The sequence below is a fragment of the Saccostrea cucullata genome, unplaced genomic scaffold (genome assembly GCF_032062105.1).
Source record: "Saccostrea cucullata isolate Sc308-1 unplaced genomic scaffold, CSIRO_AGI_Scuc_v1 ctg2, whole genome shotgun sequence".
In the NCBI taxonomy this organism is placed as follows: domain Eukaryota; kingdom Metazoa; phylum Mollusca; class Bivalvia; order Ostreida; family Ostreidae; genus Saccostrea; species Saccostrea cuccullata.
Genome location: NW_026936751.1, coordinates 452,292 through 473,312, shown reverse-complemented (window position 1 = coordinate 473,312; position 21,021 = coordinate 452,292). Strand labels below are relative to the sequence as shown.

The 21,021-nt window shown below is 34.3% G+C and overlaps 1 protein-coding gene across 2 annotated transcripts in view; it reads right to left on the bottom strand.

Annotated features, from left to right (window-relative positions):
• LOC134246496 (phagosome assembly factor 1-like) overlaps positions 1 to 19,413 on the bottom strand; it is a 31,254-nt gene extending 11,841 nt beyond the window's left edge. For both annotated transcript variants that reach the window (XR_009987642.1, XM_062728872.1), the window contains exons 1-8: positions 19,225 to 19,413; positions 16,860 to 16,942; positions 13,241 to 13,324; positions 4,207 to 4,250; positions 3,924 to 4,003; positions 3,671 to 3,750; positions 3,473 to 3,576; positions 943 to 1,055 (exon numbers count right to left, since the gene is read on the bottom strand). Coding sequence is in view for 1 of the 2 variants with exons in the window: in XM_062728872.1 (XP_062584856.1) it covers positions 943 to 1,055; positions 3,473 to 3,576; positions 3,671 to 3,750; positions 3,924 to 4,003; positions 4,207 to 4,250; positions 13,241 to 13,324; positions 16,860 to 16,942; positions 19,225 to 19,291 (655 nt within the window). In the remaining variant the exon portion in view is untranslated. The remainder of the gene's footprint in view (positions 1 to 942; positions 1,056 to 3,472; positions 3,577 to 3,670; positions 3,751 to 3,923; positions 4,004 to 4,206; positions 4,251 to 13,240; positions 13,325 to 16,859; positions 16,943 to 19,224) is intronic.
• Positions 19,414 to 21,021: the final 1,608 nt, after the last annotated feature.

The window sequence follows — 21,021 nt, the reverse complement described above, 5'->3', positions numbered from 1 at the left end:
TAATAAGAAATACTCTGTCCTACAAATTAATGACAAATTTTTATCCCTCAATAGAAATGGTGCCATTTTTGCACTTTATACATGTGTAATGGTTTGGGCCATGGATATCAGCCTTGGTAGCTCAATTTGTAGAGCACCTGACTGGAGATCCCAGGTTTGATTCCCAGTCCAGCCATACATTTTTGCTTTTCCTGTTACAGATTTGGAGCCGTTGACCACCTCTGAAATTGCAGATGAAAGTCCTGCCAGGAGTTAAAAAGAACTCCAGTGGTTGTGTTTTTGAGGGTTAAGAAAATTTAAGGAGGGAGGATTGTATTGGTTTGGGCAATGAATATTGGTAGCTCAGTTGGTAGTTGGTGACTGGTTATGCAGGTGTCCCTGGTACGATTCCCATCATACACTTTCTTTCCTGTTAAACATGGTTATTTCAATGTTAAAGAAAAAGTTCTCTTTGACAAAGATAGTACTGATTAATCAACCCAGAGCTTATCATCTCTGGTAAAAGCATGCTTGTCTGCAACAAGATCAAACATGAGTGATTCATATCATCATTTGTGTTTATAGTTAATTTGAGTTTGTCTCAAGGTTCAGTATTTCAAACTGCAATAAATATCATTCTGTGATTAAAGTCTACTGTACTTACTAGTAATTCTCACTATGAGCACACACAATTTGTGATTGTATGTCTTAATTTGAGTGTGTATCAGCAGAACATATCTTTGACTACAGGGAATCAGAGTCTTAACTCAGAGCTCACTTTCAATGCCATAGTGAATTTATTGCTCAAGTCCCAGGTTCATCCATGTCAATATTTTTGAGTCTGACTTTGAGATTACCTTGTAGGTGTAAAGTGAAGTGACTTTAATTTCAATTTAGCTCTGCAATCATAATATACTTTGAACTTATCAAAATGAGCTTGAGTTCTTCTTTAATTATGCTTACCTTCTGTGACTAGAATAAATTTGAGTCCTTTGGTGACATTACGCTCTCTCAGCACTTCAATGCAATCAGCAAAGCAGTTACCATGGAAACATAAAACAGGAAGTGGTGGAGGCCTGGAAAGCATTTTGTAAAGATAAATTTTTTTAAAGAAAATCTGACAGTTTTAAAATATGGTCTGAAGAAATACTTTTTAAAAGAATGACTTTAAGGGCCACAATTTTCACTATTCTTCAGAGGAAGCTATCTTAAAGATTTTTTTCCCCTCTTTATTACCATGAAAAAAAAAGATCCTATATTGTAACCCATCCTAGCCCTTAGTGATCACAATTTACTCAAAACAGATCCCCTACTTTTGGTTCAGCACTACCTTCAGGGTGAGATTTCTGATTAAATTTTAATCTACACCCATTCCTAGTTTTATCTTTGTCTGTCTAGAGAATATATTTGTATATGAAACCAACTAACTTTTGACATTTCTGAATTGTATCTTCCTTTGAAAGATGGCATGGCTTTTTATATGAACAATTTTGAATCCCTTCACCCAAGAAAACTTTCTTGTCTACCTTGGTTTAACCTGACCCTGTGATTTTTATGAAAAAAGTAAAAAATGTGAACAGTAGGGCTGTATCAATATACTGAATATGATGTTTAAGGATGTATCATTTCAAAAAAATAACTTCCCATACATATCGGACAATCAGACTTTCTTATTATTCTGTGAAAGAGTTGGGAATTTCAATCAGCATTTTCCACTGTTTTGAATTTATATTGACCAAGAATGATATAATCATTAAGGAGATAGCACATCTTAGATAAATATAATAAAACAACACATGTACATCTCTAACATGTTGTTTTAACAGTCATTAAAAGTTTGAATTTGAAGTGTAATACGACAGTGAGACAAGGACTTCAAAAAGGTTATAAAAGAATAATTTTTTTTTAATAAAATTCATGCATTAAATGAATGATGCCTTTATTTATAGACTTGCTAGAGAATCCAATACATCGGATATTGCTTTATAAAATATCGCATCAAGTTTTTTTGCTCAATACACAGCTCTTAAGTTTATATATAAATAAATGAATGGATCGAGAGACATACATCCATTCCACAGACAAAAAGTGATCTTAAAAGTTAACTTATGTAAAGCTAAAAAGTTTTACCTCTGTTTACCGAAGAACGTCCTTAATTGAGTAACACACAAAAAAAAATCATTTCAAACTATCTTCAGAGAAACACTTACCAGGTACATTATTAGTAGGTTATTCTATGTAAACATAAATTCTATTTTAAACTACTTTAAGTTTTGAATTATTTTCTTTAGGATAGATAACCCCTCTCAATTATCTGACAAATTAAAACATGTGAAACTCAAAACCAGCAGCTATACAACATTGAGTATTTTTTATTCTTGCACAATTTAATGCCCTAAAAGAGGTGGATTTCAATACTTATGAGATTTCAGCCTTTCCTCTCCATAATGATACAATGAAGTGACTTTAATCAGAGTCTATTGACAATTCAATCGGTTGATGGTGGTTGCGGTTTGCGTCAGCCCTGTTTATGGCTTGTTACCAGATATTCCCCCCACTCTCTTGGTTGAGGTAAATAGCAAACATCTACCGATTCAGTTACCTGGTAGTCCTCCACGTGTACACGTGAATTATTGATCTGCCATAAACTCTATCTGTTTTAGTTTATTTATAGCGCAGCATATAATACACCTATCTATAAGGTATACCTTTTTTAGTCTGAAGGAGTCAGTATAAAAATAAATCCCACCTACAACTCTTCAAATTATTTTCACTTCCGAAAGAAAAAAAATTGAAGATGCCTATAAGATATAAAACTTCAAATAATGTGATTGAATATCAGTTTAGAGAATTAATGAGAAATTGCTGCATTCTGAGCCTCCATGGCCTTTTTCTAATGAGAAAGATTCTCAATTTTTTTTTTTTTAGAAAAAAGATATCATCATTATAGATAATAGAGAGAATGGTCTATAATGCCATTGCTTTCAAATAATGATAAAAACCATCACATGCCTGTATAGTTTAACCAAAATTATCTCCCCTTTCAAGAAGGTTAGGCCCTTTATTTGAATAAACTTGAATCCCCTTCATCCAAGGATGCTTTGTGGCACGTTTGTTTGAAATTGTCTCAGTGGTTCTGTAGAAGAAGTCAAAAATGTGAAAAGTTTACAGACAGACAGATGGACAGACAGCTAGACAGACAGACGGACAGACTAAAGACAAATTGTGATCAGAAAAGCTCAGTTGAGCTGAAATATCACCTGAGTTACTTTGTTGATCTAGAAAAGGCACTGAGATGTTGTGCATGCTAAATGTCACTGCCCTACCCCATTGGTATTAAACCATGATTAATCACAAATGAAAAGACACTGAGTATTTTGTTATTTGTATTTAAAAATTAATCATGTAGTCAAATTTTGCTATTGTGTTTGAGAGACAGCATAATGAATAACATTAACTTTAAGAGTTAAGATTATACAGGAAGTACACATACTTTGTGTCAGCCATACTGCTTCCGGTGTACAGACACATCCTTGATACAACAGGGGAGGATCCATTAGGGAACTGTAGGGACCCCAGTCCATGGGCATACTTTGGCTGTCAAAATATTACAAAGTGTTAAGCTCTGACTTATGTTTCTGTAAATAAATCAAACATGGTTTACAATTTAGTCTGTTTACCGTGACCTTACCTCGAACTTGGATTCTATTGGAAAATCGAATGAAAGCCCTCTGAAGTTTAGCACAAACAGCTGTTTTTCAGAGTTATATACTGTAAAAGAGAAATGATTTTAAAAATGTTAAGCAGAAAATGGGATAATGTGCAGATTCAATAAAATTGTAATCAGTAAAAATATATATCATCTTTTTCACCCCCCTCTTTCAAAATGAAAAGTACAAATATTTGTGAGATTGATATCAATAAAAAAATTTATTTGTTAATACCTCCTGGATGTGTGGCCCCAAATGACTGGTCAACCTGTTCTATAGTGGGCTGTATTTGTGGGGAGTTAAAATGGACTCCACTGTAAATAAAGCACATGTACTTTACTTTAAAATCAACTGTATTATAACAGGTCAACATTAAATTTTTAAGTACCATTAACAAAATTAAAACACACATTCTTTTTTTTTCTTAATGTTGGAAATTTTCAATTTATTCCTATTATGATATCAATGAATTTTATGATGTAAGTGAAGACATACTCTTTAAGAGTTATTGACTTACCAGTATTTGAGCTTCACTTTGCTCATGTTATTTACTTCTATTATCTAAAAAGAAAAACAAGAGAAGTCTTTGAGCCACAATGCTAACCTGAGACAACTTGCTGACCTAGAGTCTTTATCTCAATAAAGTGTTTTTAAAGACATAAAACAACCTGTGACACTTTTATACACAATGCATTTACATGAACTTTTTTTTTTAATATATGTCTTTCACATATATCAATTTAAAAGCTAGTCTAGCTAAGAATGAGTAAGTATATTCATTTTAAAGGGTATTTTAAAGAACATTTTATTCCAGGCTTAAATCAAAGCCCCTTCATCACCATCTCTCTCTACTGGTCTATGATAGACAATACTGTAAATTCCTTATTTTTCACGAGTACCGGTACTTATTATCGCGAAAGGCCTCTGCAACATCAAATCGTGAGAATAATAATTCACGAATGGACAATTCATCAAGAGATTTTACATTGTTTTTAGCACCATAAAAATAAAAGCGAGTAATTTTATTTCGCAAATGGTGCTTCTTGCGAAATTACTCGATAATTAATTCCACACTTTTATTTAAGAATTTACAGTAGACGAAGTTTTAAAAAGTAGGATCGACAGACCAAAAACTATTCCATCAGAATCTCCAGTCATTGGACATGGAAATGAAATTCAAAAAAATTAATTCATTGAATTGTAAATTTGAATATTTTTTTATCTTGTTTATCATTTCAATTTTTTAAAATGTGTGCATCATAGTTTCTTTAAGGACATTCTATACACTAAACAAAATGTTTCTGGACATCATGAAAATTATATTGTAACAAGGTGTACAGAAAGTTCTTAATTCGATAAAACATTTGGTCTCCTTTAATCATCAGAAATGACAGCATATCAAGAAAGCGAAAACAGAGGGGGAGTATAAATGATTTTTTCCACAGGAATAGAACAAAACAAAGCACATATAAAAATATTAGAATCTGCTGGAGGTCAGAACTGCTTTCTTCATCAAATGGAGACCAAGGCTCCCTCCCTGACCATTGTTTTAGAGTGACCACTTGGAATTTTTATTGACTTGGCAGAAGACCCAGAGTACCCTCTCCACTAAATAACTGACCACTGTCCACTCCTCTATTGAAAGTGACCCCCTGGCCACAGTCAAGGCACTTGAAATGACCAGTGGTCAATTAAATATGTTCTTTGTGTGGAATAAAAAATGGAGAATTTATGAGAGTGGCAATGTGCTTCATCAATAATGTTTGTTTTAGAATGACCAGTGGTCAAACAGATGACAGTTTACAATGAAGACAAAGGGTAGTATCTAAATGACCTTGTGACCTTGAATGACCTTTCCCTAGGGTCACCTTATGCCATTACTATTGTGTGTATCTCAACAACTGCAGAAACAAGATTTTCACTGTGAAAAAAACTATGTATAAAGAGATCTGGCCTTTTTTTGTTACTGTTCTTTTTATATGTTCATGCAGTTATATGAAACAGGTAGGATGATTCATTGTTAAGCAATAAATCATCATCAATTTAACTTCACACAGTGACCTCATAAGTGGTCAACATGTTCAATTTATACCATTGGTGTTAAAAAAATATATCTTTTTTTGAGCGTAAAACTAGAATGGTTTCATTTTTAAACATTTATCTGGAGGTAAATACAGCTTGGTATATGATTAAATCTATGGTACCATAAGGCCATTCAGCTTTATGAATTTTGATCATGTGACTAACCCATATTTACAACCCAAGAAAAGTTTTAAAATACATCATTACATTACATGTAGTACTTTACTTCTTAAATAAAGTACATGTACATTCATATTTCTTTTTTTCATATTTATTGGACCAAACACAATTAATTTTCAAGTTTAATATTCAATCTTTAATCTTCAAATGATTTGAAAAGAATGTTTCAATCATTTCAAAATTTCAATTTTGGGTGAAATTCACGTCGAGAATTTGTAACTATATATTTTCCGTCTCAGTCCTACAGTACAGGCCACGAGTTTTCCGCATCGCTCGGTGGAAAAAACACCGTGTGAAACGCTCTGTGTTACACCGTGTACATGGTGTAGCACGGTGTGTGTGGATTTGAAATAAACAGGTAGGCACACCGTGTGAAACGCTCTGTGTTACACCGTGTACATGGTGTAGCACGGTGTGTGTGGATTTGAAATAAACAGGTAGGCACACCGTGCAACACCGTGTCTAGAAAAATCTCAGGTAATGTCCTCGGTGTCGCACCTTGTCCAGTAAATTTCCCTCCGTGTTGCACCGAGTGTCCAGAAAATTCTCCTCCAAGCTGCACCGTGTAAATAGTATTACAGACAAAATCGTTTGTTTCTGATAAAAATTAATAAACTTTGATGACAATTTATAACTTTGGTTTATGAATATATAATAATCGTTTTTAATCAACCAGATATTGGACTCTGAATGGCACGCATGATATTGAGATTAGATATCGGAAAAAAATGAATGATTTTCATTTGAATTAACTGTGTGTCTAGAAATTTTTATTTTAGTAAAATTATCCATTCACTTTACAAAATAAAAATTATGAATTTTATTTTAAATGAATATTAATTTAATCTCAAGAGTTCATGCAACAAAGGAAGACAAAATGGCGTCGAGCTGCATTCGTGTCACACACACTGTATGTAGTATAAAATCCGAGCTGTATTTATGTTCATGGTTTTAACATGTATAGTACTAGTGTACGATCCAAGCATTCTTATGTATATTCCTTATTAAAATACATGTATTTTATTCATCTTGAATTATTTCTGAATGTGGATGCGAAAATCGTCAGCAGAAACACGAAATTAATGCGTATTTCTCGTAACAGCAAATATTATTTTCATAGAGTAGTGTTCACTACCACGTTATGTTTTTAAAATCCTTTCAGTGTAAATAATTATTTAAAAAAGATTTTCTTTATTCTAATAAGTTTTTCTTTTCTTGTAAAGTGTCAGAGAGAGAGAGAGAGAAAGAGAGAGAGAGACTCATACAACCCCCTTCTATCATAGTCTGCATTTCTCCAAAATTGATTGTATTCAACGCAGAAACTTTTATTTCAGTTGATATTTATTATAGATAACAGTTAAGAATTCATATATTTGAAAACCGTCTATCTGGATAAATTAAACCAGGGAAGTAATCCATATGTTAAGATCACGAGATGTATATTAGAGCTAAAATATGTATATTTCTTATAAGGCCTTTATTAAGGTGATATGTAGGCCCAAAGGGCCGGATGTTTGTATTCTGATGATATTGCACGATTGTTCATGTTGTTTAACACATGTCACTTTAATAAATAAATACACAGGCACCTGACGTTACTTATTTTTCTTTTCATTAAAAAATATACACATACCTAATAATAAACAAGGTCCCCAAGGCGCCATCTTGAATTTTTCTAGGTCTGTCACATCAACTTGTATTTTCGTCTGAAACTCCGTCAAATAAATTCTCTGCAACCATATTCTTTCTGTGACCAGTCTTTCGAGGTCTAAACTTACGGACAGTGCAACCAGAAGGGCGCATCACACTTGCAAATATTAAAAATCCCTCGTCAAACTCGATCTACTGCTTCAACAATCCGAGAAATCGCCAAAGGGGGGCCGGAAGTTTACATCAATATGCTAATGGGAATTCCGTATTTGTCAGTTTTGTGGTGGATCTAAAGCGGCGTGTTATAATTACTTTGAATTTTAATAAATATTTCGATTATTGAAATGAAAAAAAAAATGCAAAATGGGAAAAATAAAACACTTCTTATAAACATACCTGTAAAATATACTGTATTAATCTATACCGATCGTTGCGTTTGAAACAATCTTGAATAAAAGAGGGGGGTGCTTGAAAAAAAAAAATCAACAACAAATCATCCAGAGTTAATTGAATGGTTTTCAGAAAACAAAAGACTGCAAACCATCCAGTTATATATATACATTATGTAACATATATACCTGGCATATGCTTAATTGAAAAAGGGAAGGGGGCACACTGATTAAAGGCTCGGGGATATGTAATGAAATCAAATATTAGCATATGCATCATGTAACGTTATATGTATAATCTGTCACCAAGAAAAAAAATAAAAATGTCGCCATGCCACTACTTTATTGCAATACATAAAATTGCAGATCTCAACACTCCCTGGAATAATTTTAGTGTGGAACCCCCCCCCCCTTCTCACACACGTGCGTACATATTTTAGATAAGTCAATCTTCTCCACGGATAACGCTCAATCAGGGCATCAATAATGACAGTGTTATTAATTATATTTAGTGCATTTAAGTCCCGACTCAATATTTTGTCTTGAAAATGTTCATTGATCATGTTGATCAGCTAGCATGATCAGGCCGATCTTCGACATTTATAAAATATAATCGCTTTGATCAAGCTATATCGAAATTGTTTTGAGAGATATAAAATGAATGTTCTTACATGTATATTACGTTGTATTATTGTCTGAATTATTGTTTTTGGAATAAGTATACTAACTTTCGCAGGTTATTTTTAAAAATAAATCGTACAAATATATTAACCAATCAAAAAAGGGCTTTCCCTAAGAATTTCAAATCGTATGTAAACTTCCGGCCCCCCTTTGGCGATTTCTCGGATTGTTGAAGCAGTAGATCGAGTTTGACGAGGGATTTTTAATATTTGCAAGTGTGATGCGCCCATCTGGTTGCACTGTCCGTAAGTTTAGACCTCGAAAGACTGGCCACAGAAAGAATATGGTTGCAGAGAATTTATTTGACGGAGTTTCAGACGAAAATACAAGTTGATGTGACAGACCTAGAAAAATTCAAGATGGCGCCTTGGGGACCTTGTTTATTATTAGGTATGTGTATATTTTTTAATGAAAAGAAAAATAAGTAACGTCAGGTGCCTGTGAATAAATACTACTACTAGTCTGTAATTTTTTTTTTTGGATTCTTCGTTTTATTTAAGTTACGGAGGTAACAATTAATCATTCTATTATTAGGCCTATATTTAATTGCCATAACTTTTGTTCAAATTAAACCCATGTACTGCAATCAAATTCGTTCTCAGTATATGCTGTACGCACAAAATCCTCGTGCATCACCTGTCCCATGACGCTAGGTAAACTTGAAAGTCTGTTTACGCGGAAAGAATTTCACTTGTGATTTGAAACAATCTTATGGTCAGTTCCGAGTTCACACCTGTTTAAAAAATATATTGGGTCTCTGCCGGTGGGCCAGGGGCGCCGTATGTTTATCACACCTTTCAAATTCTTTAGCTCTGACCACGGCAAGTGTATAACACACTCAACTGATATCATGTGAAATTTATCTTCCAGGTTTCACTACAACAACGATTATAAACTTACATGTACTTTGTTAAGGAGGCTGGGGGTCAACAATTTAACCACAAATTAACCACCAGATTTAACTAATTTTTTTAGATATGATATCTTAAGCTGTCAACTATCATTTGGCAAAAAAATATTTAAAAAATTTTAGTTTTAAAATTTGATCATTTTCTATATCTTTATATGGAGCTCTTCTTTTAAAGGAGATAGAAATAGTCTAAAAATGGCTGCCACCCCCCAGCCTCGTTAATTTATTTATCCTATTTCAGACACAAATAAGCATGTATCTCGTAGATTAAGATTTAAAAACAAGAGGCCCAGGGGCCACAGCGCTCACCTGAGCACATCAGCTAGGAAAAAACACATATCAGATCAGACCTGAAAGTTAACTTAAGTTGGGGGGGGGGGGGGGGGGGGGGGGGGGGGGGGGGGCTTGAATTTTAACCCCCAAGGGGATCATAATTTGAACGAACTAGAATCTACATTACCTGAGGATGATTCCATACAAATATAACTAATCCTGGCTTTGAAGTACTTGAAAAGAAGATTTACAAGAGGCCCATGGGCCACATCGCTCACCTGAGAAGCTTTGACCATTCTGTTCTTTACTAGATTTCCCCCTTGTAATACATATTGTGACCCCACCCTACCCCACTGGTCATAATTTAGACAATTTGAAATCTACACTACCCCAGGATGCTTCCACATAAGTTTCAGCTTTTCAAAGATTGTCCAATATATTTCTATGTAAAACTTTGATTCCCCATTCTGGCCCCGCCCTAACCCCTGGGGGTCATGATTTGTACAATTTAGAATCTACACTACCCCAGGATGCTTCCACATAAGTTTCAGCTTTTCAAAGATTGTCCAATATATTTCTATGTAAAACTTTGATTCCCCATTCTGGCCCCGCCCTAACCCCCCCCCCCCCCCCCCCCCCCCCGGTCATGATTTGAACAATTTATAATCTACACTACCCCAGGATGCTTCCACATAAGTTTCAGCTTTTCTGGCCCAGTGGTTCTTGAGAAGAAGATTTTTAAAGATTTTTCCTATATATTTCTATGTAAAACTTTGATTCCCCATTGTGGCCCCGCCCAACCCCCGGGGGTCATGATTTGTACAATTTAGAATCTACACTACCCCAGGATGCTTCCACATAAGTTTCAGCTCTTCTGGCCCAGTGGTTCTTGAGAAGAAGATTTTTAAAGATTTTTCCTATATATTTCTATGTAAAACTTTGATTCCCCATTGTGGCCCCGCCCAATCCCCGGGGGTCATGTTTTGAACAATTTAGAATCTACACTACCCTAGGATGCTTCCACATAGGTTTCAGCTTTCCTGGCCCAGTGGTTCTTGAGAAGAAGATTTTTTAATGAACCCACTCTATTTTTGTCTTTTTTTGATTATCTCCCCTTGTTAAGGGATTTGGCCCTTCATTTTAACAATTTAAATTCCCCTTCACCCAAGGATGCTTTGTACCAAGTTTGGTCAAAATTGGCCCAGTGGTTCTTAAGAAGAAGTCGAAAATGTGAAAAGTTTACGGACGGACGGACGACGGACACAATGTGATCAGAAAAGCTCACTTGAGCCTTCGGCTCAGGTGAGCTAAAAACATAACATAAATTTGCAGACTTCTGATAAAGTCTTAGCCAGCCGATTCGTATCGCTTTCTGGAAGGGGGGGGGACATTTTTAAAAATCGCGAAATATCTCTCTGTTTTCTCAAACTGTTTTTTTTTTATTTTTTCGTTTCATTTTTCACACGATATATTTCAGAATGAAGTAATATTCGTACCGAAGTACACTGTAAGTACATTTCATTTGCCAAAAATTCGGCTGGTGATTTTTGTATTCAGCGTGTAAGTTGATCACTATTTTAATTAAAGAAATTTATCAGATTATCATCTCTGCCTTTTCAGTAGATTTTCGAGTTTACCGCATTTAATTTTTATCTCCATATTTTACATAATTACAGATTTTCAGTGATTAGTCACGGCAATAATCCTTATCTGAACCTGTCCAATGATTCGCCGAGTATCGTTACCGGTATCAAAGAGCTGAATTAATGTGAGAGTCTGATTCGTATTTTTTAAAAATTATTCTAGACATAGTACATATATAATCATATATATTTTTAAAATTCTTACAAAATATTAATTCACTTAGTATAATCCCGCATGTGATATATACTACCAATGAATGCAAACGTAGGGATCAATATAAATTGAATTGAACACGGTTAAAATCAAAATCGAAAGTAGAGACAATCAAGTAATTCATTTATGAAAGTGTGGTTCTTCTTAGTGTAATATAATAATAATAATAGTCTATTGTACTTTTTATGACTAATATAATTAGGATTTAATTTGAAACGTGATTGTACATTTGTTTTACTGGACATGAGTACGTTGTTATGAAATTTAAGGCATCCTTAAAAGGTTTAACATCTGTATGCGATAAATTACCAATATTAATTTATGGAAAAGTACAACAAATATTTCAAAAGAAATTTGATTTAATTTTATTAAATAAGGGCAATGAAAATGTTGAAAATATTTATCATTAAAACTGTGACACAACCGTGTTACACGGTGCACAGAAACGCTGACTTCAAAGACGCCGACAAGGTTCGAGGTCCACGGGGCCCCGTGTTTTTTGCGGAAAACTCGTGGCCTGTACTGTATGATCAGTAGACCAGTCCGTTACTCCACTAATCTAATTATGTATTTTATTATGTCCAGAAAATCATTACTGACTTCATACATCACAGAGTAATAAAGGGACAGATTTTCATCACCAAGCCTTTGAAATCTGAACCCTTCTGACCATAACAAAAAGTTTAAAGTGGTTTTCCTTCCTTAACAAACACACATCACATCTTGTCCATCCATTATTCTGGACTTAGTTATCATAAAAGTCCGCCTTCTCTGACCCAGGCAGTGTTCTACATAATAATAAAGTTTCCAACTTGACCAATAATTATCCATAATTCTTTTCAGACCAAGGGATCCCCACTGACTTATTTTCCGTTTAAGTTTTGTACAAAGCATTTCATCATTTCTATGGAAATAGCAAACAATCACTCCCTTCTTTACCCTGCATCGCAAAATGAACACAAAACCCTCGATAAACCTGTCATTTTCTGCAGTTAATTCATTAAAAGGCAAAATCACCATCAACAATGCCCATCTTGCGAAAAATTATTACAGGTTTTTCTTTTGCGTAAAGTTATTAAATTCAAAGCAATGATTTTGGTCCAACATATGTGCTTGTTTTTTAATCCCTACTTGATTCTCAAAGACCAGCTGTACTGAGAGTGAAGGGGGTGAAATAAAATCTCGGTGGTCTATTGTGGCTGGTCAACTCTGTGATGTCTAGCTTAGAACGCAGACCTTATACAATGGTCACAGACCTTTGTGGCAAATCTAGCTGAGGATCTGATTTCTAATATGATGCTTTCATTAATTTTTGTCTGTCTCATCCTTACTTCATACCCACATGCATTTAATTGCCTTCAGAGTCCTGTCCACAAACTTTGTTCTCTGTGCTCTGGTTATAAAGCAACCTTCTTAATTTATCATTTCAGATAACATTTTAAATACTTTGTACGACCACTGTGTAACAAAAGAAATCTTTCATTTAATTAAAAAAAAAAAATTCATAAACTTTAAGATAGTGAACAAACCTTGAGTCTTTGTGATACAGGGTCAAAAATCAGTCGGATTCCATCATGTGACAGATTAAGTACAAGGTCCATTTGTAGAGGGTACTGAAACAAAACAACACAAGATACATGTATATAGAACCTGTAATTACAGATGTATACAATTTCTTGCAATTTATATGAAAATACAAAGGATGCTCATATTAAATGCTATAGTTATACTAAACTGAATCAATTATTCTTCTCTCTTTCAACAGAACCCCCAGACCACCACTACCATCACCCCCTCCTTATCCCTCAACCTTATTAATTCTTATTCCTGGATAACTGGACATGAAATATTCACTGTTTCTTTTATGATAAGTATTTAAAGGTTACAATTCCTTGGTTCAATGGATAGAATTTTTTTTCAACTTACATATGTTGCAGTGCATTTTATAAATGTTAAAGCATTCTGAGAAGATAAGGAACAAAAGCTACGGACAGAAGTCTTTAATTATAACTGTTCTACGCTAGATCCTGTGACAAAGTCCCCAATCGATTTACAAGGGAAAAAATTCATCTTCATTTTAACAAGTTGGAGAAATGCTAGATATGACAGAAATTAAGCATGTTATTTTTTTGTCTGGGGGTTTATAGGAAATGTTGTTTGGAGTTAATTGACAGCAATTTGTAGGATAAAAAAGCATACTAGAACCCCCACAAAATTACCATTCTAAATGACCTGCAAAGGGCAATACTCAATGTATCAATGCCAAGACTCTGCATTTGTCTTGTTCAATTTCACAGCGGTCTAGATCTTTACAAATGGGCCGCTTTAAAGAATCGCAGAGTGACCAGGACATTATCTGGAGGCTTCCGTGGAATAAATCTTAACAACCCTCATTTCAATCACTGACATTTTGCTTCCTTTTTACAAATGTGTTTTTACACTGTCTCCAGAAGCCAGCATTAAACTCTGCAACATGAAAAATATGAATGTTCCAAACAACTGGCAAATGACTATATCACTCTGCTTTCTGGTATACAGTATTACCCCTTTACACATTATTCCTTTGTTCTTTACACTAATAACCATTACAAATATACTATAATTAATCTCAAAAGCAAAGTACTGAATACATAGTCCCATATCCAAGGACTTAGTACCACAGCATGATTTATTCCTAGTACATAGTGCTGACTTTTAAAACATCTGTAATATGATAAATGGGTCACTTTATTTTGCATACAAACAGAAATAAAATTACAATTGTCCAGATTTGTTCCCCCCGATCTTCAATAATATTTTGCTGGAAACCCAAATCTAGTCAAAGATACTAAATTTTCTTCTTCATCAACATACAATTTAGCTTTTTGTTGTGAATATTGATTCACTAGCTAGTTATCAATCCAGCAATGATACTGCAATATATCGGCATGTATTTTAAAAAAAAATTATTTGGTATTGTATTTTGGAGGTACAAATTTAAAATGTGGCAAAATTGTTTGCAAATGTTAAAGGGCGAAAACAACATGGGGCGAAAATAACTGTGTATACAGTAGCTCACAGTTTTCCAACTTCAAATCACATCTGTACAGCATTCAAGTAATATTAATGGTTGGCTGTATACAGTAGAACTTTGGTATCTCAAACACAGATATTTTGAATACCATGGATATGTCGAAGTGATTTTGTAGTTCCAAGCACTTTTTTCTTAAGTATTCTACCCTGGATATCTATAAGTAATTTCTTGGTCTGATCAAGTTTAATATAATGAGGTATGACTGTTTATCCCCCATAAACATTTCTGCAAGTTTGGTTACTTTTTGGGACATGTACCTGGTAATCATTTGGGTATGGATCCCAATCATTTTTTTTTCCCCAAATTTTATCTATATTACATATACATTATAAACACACCAATAGAAATCAAACAACACGTAAAACAAACAATGCCACAAATGTGCCTGGATATTTCTACGATGACTTCATTGTACAGACAACAACAAGAGGCCCAGGGGCCACAGCGCTCACCTGAGCACATCAGGCTTGAATTTACTCCACCCCCCTCCAGGCATTCATCATTTGAACAAACTAGAATCTACACTACCAGGAGGATGATTCCATATAAATATCACTAATCATAGCTTTGAAGTACTTGAAAAGAAGATTTTAAAAGGTTTCCCTATATATCCCTATGTAAAACTTGGGTCGGCCATTTTGGCCCCACCCTAGCCCAGGAGGTCATGATTTGAACAAACTTGAATCTACACTACCTGAGGATGATTCCACATGAGTTTCATCTTTCCTGGCCCAGTGGTTCTGGAGAAGAAGATTTTTAAAGATTTTTCCTATATATTCCTAATATGTAAAACTTGGGTCGGCCATTTTGGCCCCACCCTAGCCCCGGGGGTCATGATTTGAACAAACTTGAATCTGCACTACCTGAAAATGATTCCACATGAGTTTCATCTTTCCTGGCCCAGTGGTTCTGGAGAAGAAGATTTTTAAAGATTTTTCCTATATATTCCTATGTAAAACTTGGGTCGGCCATTTTGGCCCCACTCTTGCCCCAGGGGTCATGATTTGAACAAACTTGAATCTACACTATCAGGAGGATGATTCCACATGAGTTTCATCTTTCCTGGCCCAGTGGTTCTGGAGAAGAAGATTTTTAAAAATTTTTCCTATATATATTCCTATGTAAAACTTGGGTCGGCCATTTTGGCCCCACCTTTGCCCCGGGGGTCATGATTTGGACAAACTTGAATTTGCTCTACCTGAGGATGATTCCACATGAGTTTCATCTTTCCTGGCCCAGTGGTTCTGGAGATGAAGATTTTTAAAGATTTTTCCTATATATTCCTATGTAAAACTTGGGTCTTTTGGCCCCACCCTTGCCCCGGGGGTCATGATTTGAACAAACTTGAATCTACACTACCTGAGGATGCTTCCATATGAGTTTCATCTTTCCTGGCCCAGCAGTTCTGGAGAAGAAGATTTTTTAAAAATGCCATTACTTTTTCACTAATTCCTAATTATCTCCCCTTGAAAGAGGGCATGGCCCTTCATTTGAACAAACCTGAATCCCCTTTACCTAAGGATACTTTCTGGCAAGTTTGGTTGAAATTGGCCCATTGGTTCTTGAGAAGAAGATGAAAATGTGAAAAGTTTACAACAACGACAACGACGACGACAACGACTACGACGACAACGACGACAGACAACGGACAAATTGTGATCAGAAAAGCTCACTTGAGCCTTTGGCTCAGGTGAGCTAAAAACACATTTTGATTTTTTTATTTGTTTGCTTGTTTAATATCCATTTGAGAACTTTTCACACATATTGAGATGCCACCACTTGCCGGTGGAGGGCTGCAAATTTGGACCTTTACTCAACCCTCAGGTATCAATGTCCCACAGTGGGATTATAAACCCATAGCATAAGGATCAACTCCTTACTCTGCAGCTCAAGAGTAAACCAAGTTTGATAGTATCTACATCTGTTAATTTGTTAAAGCAGAGATTGTAACTTTACAAAGCATTGCTGAGAATTCTGCTAAGGACCAAATAATACATCCCTTTACTCCTATATTTGCTAAATCTGTGTATATACTAAATAAGTTTTCCTTTAACTATATGATTCAGGAAGAATACCTGGTGACTGTACCACACTTGTACTCCCTTGATTTGTCGATCCTGGCGTTTCATTATAGCAACTGCTTGATAGAACGGCATTCCTGAAAAATAGATTGAGCTGAATGAAAAACTGTACTTAGCTTAGAATGTCAGCATCACATTACACATTGTGTATTGCTTTTCTTCCATTCTCACTGAGAATCAATGAAAACTCTTCAAATCTTTCAAAAGAGGGAACTAAAGGTTTTCTTTGAATCTGTCCATTCGGTTGCTCCATTGTCTATCATTTTGTCCCACTTGGTTTTCCACAGTTTTATCCTAAACACTTGTAGATTATTTTTGCACTGATTTTTTTTATATGTGACTGTATCTTGATGTCTGCTTCAATGATATTTGATGGAATAGTTGGCCTTTTAAATTTGTTTAGATCTGCATCTTTACTTAATGCTTGCAGATATAATTTTTAAAGTTGATTTTTGTTACGTTAACTTGATGAGTTAAAGATTAAGTTTGTATTTTGTTCTGCTTCAGTGATTTTTTTGTGTGTTATATTGTGACATTTATATACATTTTTTCACAGACAGTAATAAAATTTTGTAGTCTAAATTATCACCATTAATCAAGAACCATTCTCTTTTTTTCCCCTAGTTTTTTTATTTAAGATAAAGGAGAACTGAAAACCAAGATCATATTAAAAGTGGAAGTAATCCAATTTAAATAAAGCATAAATTTTTCCTTGACCAAATATTTTGGTTGATACAATCATGATTTCAGCTAAGTACAAGTCTTGTAAATGTACCACCTCTTTCTAATCTTCTCGAAAGCCCTGCATAAGCATGATAAGCAAATGAAACAAGAAGTCTGTAAGGCAATGCTCACTAGTAATACCCCCGCTCTGATGTGAATATACACCAAGACGTTAATATACACAAGTTCATTTATGGGCAGATGCATGGATAAATAGGAAGTTGACATCAGATTTATTCATACAAAAATAAATCCCACCATATGGCATGCCTCAACAAAGTATTGCTAAAATTTCAATCATATGCAACGAATAGTTGCTGAAAAAACTGCAACGAAAATGTTTCAAGTTGGTACAGACAGACACACAGATAAACAGGAAGCTGACATCAGATTTGAACAAAAACAAATCCCACCATATGGTATGCTCAGAAAAGACTGTGCTAAAATTTGAAACATCTGCGATGAATAGTTGCTGAGAAAACTGCAATGAAAAGTTATGTATGGTACGTACAGACACACAGATAAACAGAAAGTTGACATCAGATTTGAAAAAAAAAACAAATCCCACCATATGGTGTGCCTCAGCAAAGAATGTGCTTAAAATTTAAAACATCTGCGATGAATAGTTGCTGAGAAAACTGCGACAAAAATTTGTTATGTATGGTACGAAGTCTACAGACAGATAAATAGGAAGTTGATGTCCGATTTGAACACAAACAAACCCCACCAGATGGCATGCCTTAGCAAAGAATGCGCAAAAATTTCAAGCATCTGCGATGAGTTGTTGCTCAGAAAACTGCAATCAAAAATTTGTTATGGACAGACACACAGAAAAACGGACAGACGGGCAAGGGTAAAACAGTATACCACCTATCCTTCAATATTTTTAATTTGTAAAAATAACACCGATGTATCCCCCTAATCAACATTGATATTAATCATCTAATTAACTATAGTGCAAACATTTAGCTAATCAAAAACATTAGATATAGAATCAAATCAAAAATTAATTTAGACTAAATAAATGTTGCTCTTTGTATCAGAATTTGAGAAAAAAAATTCCAAGTTCGTAAGGGAAATAAATAGAAAAAATGATATACTCGTATGTTAATTTTTTAATTCATATATACAAGACTTAGTATACATGTATATAAGTATTGGGCGAACCACGTGTAGGGCGAACAAGATATTGGGCAAAGAATATTTCGGGCAAACGGACTCTGCACGGACGGACTCCTGCGAACAGTAGATCGGGCGAACGAACCCGTTACCGTCTAGCTACAGCTAATGATTGGGAATATGAACTTGAAGGTTTAGTCTCACTCTGAATTGGTGGGACTCTGTTTTGTGTATATATTCTTTACAAATGGAATAATAATTTTCGAACAATAGAATTAGTTTCAACTTTCAAGTATGATAACGCTCACAGGTAACTTGTTTGTTTACAATGATCAGCTGTTTCACATTCGACCTTCACCTTATGTATTTTTGCACTGTTTTTTCGTAATTTTATTTAAAGTGAAAAAACAATAAATGGTTTTGTTATTTTCTTGCCAAGTAGTTTCAATGGGCTGACATTCATCTTTATGTGTAAAATATCGCAGAGTAGTGCAAAAAACAAATTTGTCTGGCTTACCCAAAACAAACTCCCATTGTTCATTTCCAAGTGATCTTTCGGGAACAACCTCAAGATCAAGCATCATATTAAATCTACTTAGCCTAAAATATTGAACAAACTTTCTATTGAATTCAAGAATCTATTGAAAAGACATCTTATGTTTTTCTGTGTTGTCGTCGTCTAATAATTCGCCATTTTTGTTTTGAATCGTTTACGCATGCGTATTTTTGAAGTTCCTGCGCACTTGTTAGGCGGATCACCGACCTAAACATCTGGGCGGATCCAGAGTAAAGATAATGGATCGAAAGGTCGTACGTTCGATTCATGGCCCCGACTGACCAAAGTCAATAAAAATTAGAAACTGTTTTGCCAAGCGTTTGGCATTTTGAAGTTAAAAATTCAAGTCCTTTAAGGTAGGTCCGTACTTTCCGAATTTTCTGTCAAACTGAAATTTTTTTAATTTAAATACCTTGAAAAAGTCTTAAACTAACGAAAACACCCATAAAAGACATATCTCTTAGCAGGTTAATTTTCATACAACATGTCTCAGAGCACATACCTCTAAAATCTCAACAGCCAAAATTGAACATAAAGAAGTGAGATATCATATTTTATTTAGTTAAGCACCAAATCACATCAAATTTATTTAAAACTTATGAAGATCAAAAATATTCATTTACTGCAAAACATTAACAAATTGATGTTGAATCTGTCCATGTCTTTCAAAAAAAAATCTCAAAATATCTTTATTTTTTATAATTCTCAAAATCCCAACTGTTTAGATGCCATTTTTTCTTTAAAACTATTTAAAATTATATCTAATGTTAACAAAAACACCTACTTTATTATAGTTGACCAGAGAATTTTAACAAAACAGTCTTTTGAAGACGTATACCCCCATTTTTGGAATATCAATTTCTTTAATTATTCATTGCAAAATTTTCAAAAAGTAAAAATTAAATGGATGGTATAGGCTCTAAATCAATAAAAATAGATCTCAGGTTAGTTTGCTTAAAAGAAAATTAAAAAGATTTAGGTCCATAAAAGCAATTAAGAATTTTGTGTCTGTGTATGTACTAAATGACATATAGATTTTATGGACAGAGTGCAAAGTGTTAATTTCCATAAATAATGTATATTAAATGCTTTGTATGCACAATAACACTATAATAAACAAATATATACTTGCTAAATCCTTTTCAATCACCCAAAAAGATTTTATATCAATAGACAAGTGAAAATCAGAATTTTATATTGATGTGTAAAATTAGAACCGGATCCGTAAAAGTGTGGACCTTCCTTAAAACCGAGGTCCCGTCAGCATGGTCATGTAGTGTCACAGTAGGCGTTAGCACGATACAGAACCCTCACTGCTCAATGGTCCGGAGTCATTGAATGCCGAGTAAACGGGAAATGTCGTTAGAAGCTTCTCATCGCTCTTAATGAGTGAAAAATTATCGAACGGGACTATCAAAAATAACAATCAATGAAAAATCCGGGATAAATTAAAATTTTCCTTTTCACAGAAAAGCATATCTGTTTTACACAAGCAACAAGATTGATTCAAAGTTGTTCTAACTTTACCATACATTATGTAAATTAACACCCCAGCCACCCACCTCAATTGTGTGTTGTTGACACTTAAATTGATCCAAATAAAGCAAATGTCTATACTTCATGTCAAAAGGTGTCAAAAAAGAAGAACATTTCAAATATATCCAAACCCATTTCATGAGCAGCAAATTGCATATTCACATGCCTACATAAATACACCTTCATTCAGTTTAAAAATTGTAGAATCAGGCCATCTTTAAA